Source organism: Alligator sinensis, unplaced genomic scaffold, assembly GCF_000455745.1.
Source record: "Alligator sinensis unplaced genomic scaffold, ASM45574v1 scaffold542_1, whole genome shotgun sequence".
NCBI lineage: Eukaryota > Metazoa > Chordata > Crocodylia > Alligatoridae > Alligator > Alligator sinensis.
Window position 1 is genome coordinate 3362660 of NW_005841963.1, and position 9383 is coordinate 3372042.

Consider the following 9383-nt stretch of genomic DNA (forward strand, 5'->3'; position numbering starts at 1 on the left):
TCACCCAGCAAGTCTGAGTTTACCAGCCACGCCTGCTGGAGCATGGGATTGTTCTGTCAAGTTCTTATTGAACCTCATGAGATTTCTCTTGAACCAACCCTCCAATTTGTCTAGGTCACTCTGAATCCTAGCCCTACCCTCCAGCATATCTACTACTCTTCCCAGCTTGGTATCATCTACAAACTTGCCGAGGGTGCACCCTATGGCATCTTCCAGGTTATTGATGGAGACATTGAACAAAACCAGACCCTGGGGCACTCCACTTAATACTGGCTTCCAACTAGACATCAAGCCATTACCCTCTCAGCCCGATGCTTCAGGCAGTTTTCCATCCACCTTACAGTCCATTCATCTAACCTGTACTTCCTTAGCTTTCCTGCAAGAATGTTGTGGGAGACCATATCAAAAGCCTTGCTAAAATCAAGGCTAAACTACAGCTACTGACCTCCCTGAGCCAAGAGCCAGTCATCTTGTCATAGAAGGCAATCAGGTTGTTCAGGCATGACTTGCCCCTGGTGAATCCATGCTGACTGTTCCTAATCACTTTCTTCTCCAAGTGCTTCAGGATGGATTCCCTGAGGAATGGCTCCATGATTTTTCCGGGGACTGAGGTGAGGCTGATTGGTCTGTAGTTCCCTGGATTCTCCTTTTCCCCTTTCTTAAATATGGGCAATATGTTTGCCCTTTTCCAATCATCCGGGACCTTTCCTGATTGCCATGAGTTTTCAAGGATGATGGCCAGTGGCTCTGCAATCACATCATCAAACTGCCTTAGCACCCTCAGGTGCGTCCCATCCGGCCCCATGGATTTCTACATGTCCAGCTTTTCTGAATAGTCCCTAACCTGTTCTTTCACCACTAAGGGCTCCTCACCTCATCCCCCCAAACTGTGCTGCCTAGTGCAGTAGTCTGGGAGCTGACCTTGCCTGTGAAGACTGAGGCAAAATAGGCATTGAGCACTTCAGCCTTTTCTGCATTCTCTGTCACAAGGTTGTCTCCCTGATTCAGTAAGGGACTCACTTTCCCTGATCCTTTTCTTGCTGCTGACATACTTATAGAAACCCTTCTTGTTACCCTTCATATCCCTTGCTAGCTGCAACTCCAATTGTGCTTTGGCCTTCCTCACTTCATCCCTGCTTGCCTGAGCAATGCTTTTATATTCTTACCTAGTTATTTGTCCAAGTTACCACTTCTTAAAGGTTCCTTTTTGTGGTTTTAGTAAGTAGGACTAAACAGTGGTCTCCAAGGGTACATACTCTGTTCATACATTTAGGGTTCTAAAATAGTGTAGTGGAGTTCACTGTTACTGATGCTATACTTCTGCCTGGGTGTCAAACTAGCTCAGGTAGCTCTACATTACATGCTTTCTGCTGGGCAGATATACTTTAATTTAAAGTAATATTGACTGATTTTAAGGGAATCTTCCAAATGATATAATAAAAGGAAGAAAAGACCTTAATGACATAAACCATCGTGTTTTGTATAACATTTTCCTCTTCCCTTTTGTTTTCTTTCCAAGCCTGGGGAAGAGCTGCCGCTGCTACATACCTAGTTGGCTTTGTGATCCTGGTCATCTGTTTTGCCCTTGCAATCATAGCCTTCTCTGTCGATATACTTCGTTTTAACTTTGTGCGAGGAATTGGAGGATTGCTCTTTGTTGTTGGTAAGGTTGCCTTTTAAACTGATTGTTTCACATCTGACACATGCTAGCTGAACTAAATTCTCTCACCTTTAAATAAATAATAATATTGATAAAAAAGGCCCAACTATGTAAACAGTCTTCACAATTTATTTTTACAAGTATGAACACATTGCTTTATGTGTATAGTAATTCTTAATTAAAATAGTAAAAGGACAGCAGTTAAGGACACTTGAATCCTTGAGAAAACTAAGGTTTTTGCAAACATCCTATGCAAATACTTCTTATACTTCATGACAGAGCAATACAGGTTACTGACCCAATGGCCCAATTTTTGTACTGGAATGTAAAACCTAGCGAATTTTACTCTCTTTATGTGTAGGTAAAGGATTCATTCTTTAGCTACTCTGTACCCCAGAATGCCCTTTTGAGGTCAGTCTGCATGACTTTGTGAATAAGGGCCTAATCCTGCAATAAGATGTATATAGGTAGATCCTAATATCTGCCTGTAATTCCATTGAAATCAATGGACTCCTGTAAAAATTTAGAGGGATACCTCCATTGATTAGGTCCCTGAAATTGGGTAAATCCCTAATTACCTGAGGTTATAGACAACTGATCTACTTCATTGGGTGATGGAGAGGTCACCTGTTGTCCCACAGGGTCAGGCCCCTATTGCTCCTGAGGCTTCCTGAAACCCCAGTTTTCTCCACTTGCAGATGCATGCCGCATGCCAGGGCATAGTAGCAAATATGCATATTTGGGGAATTCCCTGCTGTGGGTTTCTTGGGCCATGCCTCTGCAAACAAGGGAAGCTGGGTTTCTCTCATTAGCAGAGGTGCACCCCAAGTTGGGGCTCAGTAGCATGATATGCATGCCTGGGGAATTCCCTGAAGCCTTGGGAGCATCTGCCTGGGGCATCTGGAGAACACAGGCAGCTCTGGGCTGCCTGCAATCTCCTGTTTTAAAACAAAAATATATCCACTGCAAAGAAAGCAGCCCAAATATTTCCCATCTATTGTTGTGGCCTGAGTTTGGGGCATTTGTCATTTGACATGGGGCATGGATGACTGTGTGTTTGGCCTATCCATTAATTTTTTATGGCTGCACAAAGGCATCATCTGTTTGCAGCCCCAGAAAGGAACATATTAATCTGCAAACAACTTCATAGCAGAAAATGTGATGAGATGAATTATTGCTTGTTCTCACTCTGTTCTTCTTTCCTTTTAGCTGCATTCCAGATTATTGGATTGGTTATCTATCCTGTGATGTTCATAAACACCTTTCAAAATCTGACTGGATTTAACGTGTTCAGCTGGGCCTACGGTTTTGGTTGGGCTAGCACTATAGTTGTAATTGGCTGTGCTTTCTTCTTCTGCTGCCTGCCCAACTGGGAAGATGAGGTCCTTGGTAACATCAAACCTATGTATTAGTAACCTTCTCCAGAGAGCAGTTGAACAGCATATTGTGTACCCTGAAAGAATAAATTCAAGTATAAGCGCATAAAAAATTATGGTAGGAGAGCTTTTTTTCTGTTATTTTTTTTTAAGTTGGGCGTTAGAGGCTGAAAAAGACCATTTTATTTTTCAAATGAATTTTGAACCTGCACAGTACTGAGTTAGTCAAAATGTATGGCAGATTTCAGCAAATATTTTTGGTCAGAGAATGTTTGTATTTCATACCCATGTGTGATACAAATATGTTTGGATTAGTCCATTTGTTGCTTCCCTCTAAACACGCAAATTCTCACTAACAGCATAACAAACATTGCATCTTTATTTAGACATCCATTTACAAAAAGGATTTTAGCCTTAAGTTACAAGGGGAGGGTGAAGAGGAATATATTGCAAACTTGAATAGTCCTTTTGGAGACCTCAAGTGGCACTCGTGTGGTTATGCACATTTCTCATTGATAAGAGAGAATGTAAAAACACTCCGAAGAGTGTGCTTTCCATCCAACATAACTAGTCCTAAAGAAGTATGTTTATTGTTTGAGTCCACTGAAATTCAAGACTTCTGAGATTGGCCAATACCAGGGGTGAGAAGATAATCTTATACTGATTTAAAAATCTGAAAGTCTAAAAAATTTAAGTTGGGTGGAATGCTCCCCAAAGGTAGACAGCAAACATCTACATATACAGCTGGCATTCATTTTTGAAGACTGCAATTCTTGCATGCGCTGAAGTGCTGAGTAGCTTAACACAGATATTTTTAAAAGAGAACAAGCACCAATCTTTGTACCATTATAATGTATTTTGTTGTATTTTAGAGATGTTAGTTCAGACGATATTTTAGAGTTGTATTTTTTTATTGAATATTTTTCATTTCCTTCAACCTTTAAAAAACACATTGCTGTAGCTATGATACAAGCTTTGGGGAAAGTTGGAATAAAACTGAAAAGTTTTAAAAAGCCTTCTACATTTTTTTTTATGTATCACTAAAATAGTTTTTACCATTTAATAGCTGGTGCACTGTAGACCATCAAGGGCAATAGGTTCAGCTGAAAAAGTCTTTGGGTGAGTATGTGTAGTTACAGTTATGTGGATACATTTCAGGGAATAATCTGAAACTCCAGCTGAATGAGATAAAGGTTGTGCTTCTAGTCCTGATAATTCAAGCATAAATCTGTCTTTTAGGCTGTGGACTGATTTTACCTTTGTAGTGCTACAAAAGTCAAACAGATTCATGTACATATCCCACTTAGCGCTACAAATATGGCAGAAGCACTACAGAAAAGATGCTAGCTGAAATATCAACCTCTCTGTAGTGCTATTTTTTGTAGTATTGCACATAATGCTCCAGTCTAGACGCTTTGCAGAGGGGCACCCATTTGTTACACCTGGAGCACTTCATTTTGTGTCTCTTGGAAGTGTAGCAGCACTTGCTACAGGTATTTAAGGTGATGAGATCCCAAATTACCAATGACCAGACTCTCAGCTGTGGGAGAGCTGTGACTGATGGATATGAATATTCTTTATAGGATGTCTAAAGAATATTGAATGTATGAATAAAGTATGAATATTCTTTTATATGAATGCTTTTGAGGTAAGTTAATGTTTTTGAATGGCAGTTATTTGAACTGTAGAGAGATTGCAAATGCTGGAAGCAGTCCTGACAGACTGGGTAAAGTGACAAAAAGTACAAAGCAGTTGCGCTTTCTTTCATTGTTTGTCAAGTAAGCTGGAGCTTATCACTGGATTGAAGAAAGAGCAAAACTTATTCTATATAATTATCATACCTATACCAGAGGTGGATTGTATGCATGTATGTACTTAATATACATAATGCAACCAATAAGACCTATCAGAATATTGTCCAACTAAAGTACATTAAAACAACAGTTCTCTAAAGGCTCAGTTCATTTTTATAATATCTTTTGTATTATATCTCTTAGTTTTCTAATACTTGTTTTCGCTTGGTGAAAATGCTGTATATTGTAGATGTTATAATGTCAGTCATGTCTGTTAAATCACCTACATTTACCATTCTTCCTGAGAGAAGAATCATTTGACAAATTTTGGCTTTTTTTCTATACAGTAGAAAGCTGTTGGCCTTATGAGGTAATCAGTACCACTAAAGGGATGATAGCTAACTTGTATATCAAATGCAAAACACAGCAAGGAACCATGGCTTTGTTCAGCAAATACTTTGTACAATTAAAGATTAAAGCAAAACAGAAGCATGAAAGTGGATATATATAGTCATGGGAGATGACTGACTAGAAACGCATTCCTCAAAATAACCGAATTATCTTACATGTTCTTTCAATTGTTGTCCTACTTGATAAGAGAGAGCGTTAAATGGTGGAAGTATTTTATTAAAAATAATAAAGAAAAATGAAAATATTACCTGCCTGATGTTCAGGAATAAGCTATTGCCAATACTTTTTATTTACACTCCCAATAAATGATAGTAATATATTTTGGTACTGTACTTCTTTCAGATAGGGTGGCTTCATTTAAAAATATATACTGGTAGGTGATTAGAGTTAAGAAATCGGTTGGAGAAGTTTCACTTAAAACATTAACTTAAGGTTGTAATAATTCTTGACACCCTTTAATATGAACATAAACAGGTACTGATTCTAAGTTAAATTAAGGAGGCTAAGCCATTGTTTATCTGAAAAGGGAAAATTCTTACTGTTAGGTAAAACATGAAACCAATACGAAGTATACAAAAGAACACACATTTAAATATCATCAAAAGAAGTCTGAGATACAGCAGTACACCATTAGGCCAGGAGGTTCACAGATTCACAAAAGTTTAGGTGTGTGTCCAGCCTCCTTTTGAAGATCTCCAGAGTAGGTGCTTGCACTACCCCCACTGGGTGTCTATTCCAGAGTCTGGTCACGTGAACCATGAAGAAGTTTTTCCTTATAGCCAGTCTGACACCTTCTTTTAGGAGTTTATGACCATTGTTCCTGACTTTCCCCTGGGGCACTTTGGTGAATAGTTGTTTGCCTAGTCCCTGATGCTCTCTCCTGATATATTTGTAAGCTGCCATCAAGTCCCCCTGAAGTCTTCTCTTTTCTAGGCTGAACAGTTCCATATCTGTCAGCCTTTCCTCATAACGCTTGCTCTTCATGCCTCTAATCATACAAGTGGCTCTTCTCTGGACTCTCTCAAGCTTTCCACATCCTTCTTGAAGTGTGGCACCCAGAACTGGACACAGTACTCCAGCTGCAGCCTCACCAATACCAAGTAGAGCAGAAGAATAACTCCCTTAGTTTTGCTTGAGATGCATTGGTAGATGCATGCCAGCATATTGCTTGCTCTGCTAACTGTAGCATCACACTGGTGGCTCATATTCATTTTATGGTCAATTATGACCCCTGTGTCCCTTTTGAATGTGGTGCTAGCTAGCATAGCATCACCAAGCCTGTTTGTTGCAGATTTTTCCTCCCCAGATGGAGTGCTTTACACTTCTCAGTGTTGAACAGCATTGAACAGGTTTTAAAAAGATAATAATTTTTTAAACATCCAAATGGATTAAGTTTAGAGATGTATTTGATGAGGTGTGTTTCCAGCCATAACTTACTCTTGGCCAGTTTATACCTGTATAATAGTATAATAACGATGCCCTTTTGCTTAAATAGCTATTTCCCCTCCTTGGAGCCTAACCCTTATATATTTATAGAAACCAATCACACCCCCTTTCAGTCTTCATTTTACAAGTCTTGCACTTACTGTCCGTTTCCAATGTTTGGGTCCACTCCTGAAGAAAACAAGTCCTACCCACTGCAGCGCACTGAAGACCTGCAATTAGGCAGTGTAAATAGCTCAGAAATATCCCTAAATAACTCTGAGGGCTTGTCTACACACACATTTGATCCAAGATCAGTTTATTTGCAAGTAAACTACTTGTGAGTAAATGCTCCTGGGCTGGCGTCTACACATGCAGGGACATGGCAACAGATTTGCTGCTCTTAGCACCAAAATGCTGCCACTTTCTGTGGCCCTGCAATGAACCACTGCCACTACTGGGGGAACTCCAGGCTCTGGCTGCAGCAGTCAGCAGCCTGCAGCCCTCTTGAAAAGGCAACCCCACTTTCTGCTCCCTGGCCAGCCACTTCCATGGCGAGAAGCAGCATGCACAGTGCAGGGACAGCATGTGGCAGCTTTCTGCTCACTGCCTCTGCCTCCCTGTGCTATGGCTACTCCAGCCTCTGCCTCTGATAGTGACAACTACCATCCTGGTCTCCTGCTGGCCACCGTACTGGTCCACCGCCCTGACCACTGCGGGTCCACGGTCATCTGGGTCCTCCCAGCTCCCCCATGTGTAGTGACCACCTGCCTGGCCACAGCATGCCATCCCAGGACTGCCATGCAGCTGCTGCCTAGACCCCGTCCAGTTGGCTGGACTCACTGATGTTCTGCTGGACACCACCACTGGGGCCTCCCTCGCCCTCCTGGGCCTCCAGCCTCACCGTCTCTGGGCCAGCTAGGACTGGTGGCTGCATGTGGGACAATAAGGAGCAGCTGGAGGTATTCAGAATAACTAAGGCCACTTTCCTGGACCTCCTGGGGCAGCCCCAGCCATACCTGGAGCAGCAGGCCACCGCCATGTGGCTGCTTCTCCCCACAGACACCTGGCTGGCCCTTGCTCTACTCAAGCTGGCCACCCCTGCTGGCCTCCACTATGTGGGCCATTTTTTTGGGGTGGGCAAAGCCACTGCTGGGGAAGCCATCCTGGAGGTCTGTGGCACCCTCCAGGACATGTTGGGGTACATGGTGCTTCATGTGCATGACCCCTGGCAGTGGTAGTGGGGTTCCATGCTCAGTGCATTGGCACCCTAGACAGGACCCACATCCCCATCACCTGCCCACCCCACAGTGACTGGGGGGGCTTTCACTCCATGGTGCTCCAGGCTGTTGTGGGCCACTGTGGTGCCATCACGCATGTGAGTGCTGGCTGGGTGGGCAGTGCCCACAATGCCTGTGTGTTCTGTAATTCCAGGCATGGTGTAAAGTGGCCACTTCATGCCGGGGGTGGGGGAGGACAGACCTGCAGCTGGGCACCATGATGGTCCCACCCCTCCTCATTGGGGAGGTGCATAACATCTGTGTGAGGCCCAGGGGGGAGCTCTTCAGTGAGGCCTGGGTGGAGGAGGTGCGGTGGATGGAGGCTCTCTAGCAGTGGGAGCACCACCTGCAGCAGCAGTGATAGCAGCATGCCCCCGCTGCTGAGACCCCAGGTGAGCTGCACACCCACCACTAGGGGCCAGATCACCAGGTACGAGAGGCCCTGGCTGACCACCTCCTCCTGCACTCTCCGCTGTAGCCCACCTGGACCACTGCCCACAGACCCTCTGCACCCCTCTGCCCACCCCCAATACTACACTCACTGCAGACATGACTGAGCAGAACAAGTGTGTATTCCCCTCACAATGAACAGAAGCCCCTGCTCCCCCCCCAGCATACAGAGCCCCTCCACCACCCATCCCCCGCACCAAGAAAATACCCTCTTCCCTGTGCAAACTATTTACAAAGTGCTTTGCATACCATCCCAGCATGGGGGCTGTGGGATGGGGGTGCCTAGGGGGCAGAGCCTGGGGCCAGCACTCTGGCCTCTGGCTGTTCCGCTGTGGGTGTTGTTACCTCTCAGCTCTGTGTTCTTGGGAAGCCCTGGCACAGTACACAGCCTGTCTGACTCACAAAGGACTCACCCCCTCCCTACCTCTGCCTGAACAAGAACTGATTAGAGGAAGTACTTACAATAGACAATGAAGATGCAGTGGGAGATGCACCTAAAGCCCTCCAGACAAGAGTGCTAGGAGTGAAGCAACTCCCCTGATCTCATTTACATTGGAGATGGAACTGGATGACAACTCATTTTCATGGGAGAGGGGACAGCAAAGCACCTTCATTAGCATTCAGGATAGAGAACAGAGATTCGAAGGCAAGGACTGCACTGAATTCTGGGACCAGAGAAGCAGGGGAGCACTGCATGATGGCGGATTCCTGCTCCAAATGCTAATCAACCCACATCTACACATACCCAGCTCAGTATTTATTAGACCAATTCTAGTAATAACTCCTTTCTTGGTACCCAAAACACTGAATCTGCCTGTCTGTATTGTGAGCTCCCTCAGAGTAATGCCACCCATAGCCAGGAGTGATCAGTTCTTATTATTCAGCATGTGAGCCATTGTTTACCCATAAACAAACCTAGTGTTCTCCCTTGAGCCATTGTTATTTCTCTACAAAAACCTCTACCCAAGCTCAAGTTTCTGTCCTGGTGCTT

At 43.8% G+C, this 9383-nt stretch overlaps 1 protein-coding gene across 1 annotated transcript in view; it reads left to right on the forward strand.

Moving 5' to 3' along the window:
* PERP (PERP, TP53 apoptosis effector) overlaps positions 1–4051 on the forward strand; it is a 21449-nt gene extending 17398 nt beyond the window's left edge. The window contains exons 2-3 of the mRNA XM_006020678.3: positions 1520–1663; positions 2870–4051. Coding sequence (XP_006020740.1) covers positions 1520–1663; positions 2870–3072 — 347 coding nt within the window. The 3' untranslated portion in view covers positions 3073–4051. The remainder of the gene's footprint in view (positions 1–1519; positions 1664–2869) is intronic.
* Positions 4052–9383: the final 5332 nt, after the last annotated feature.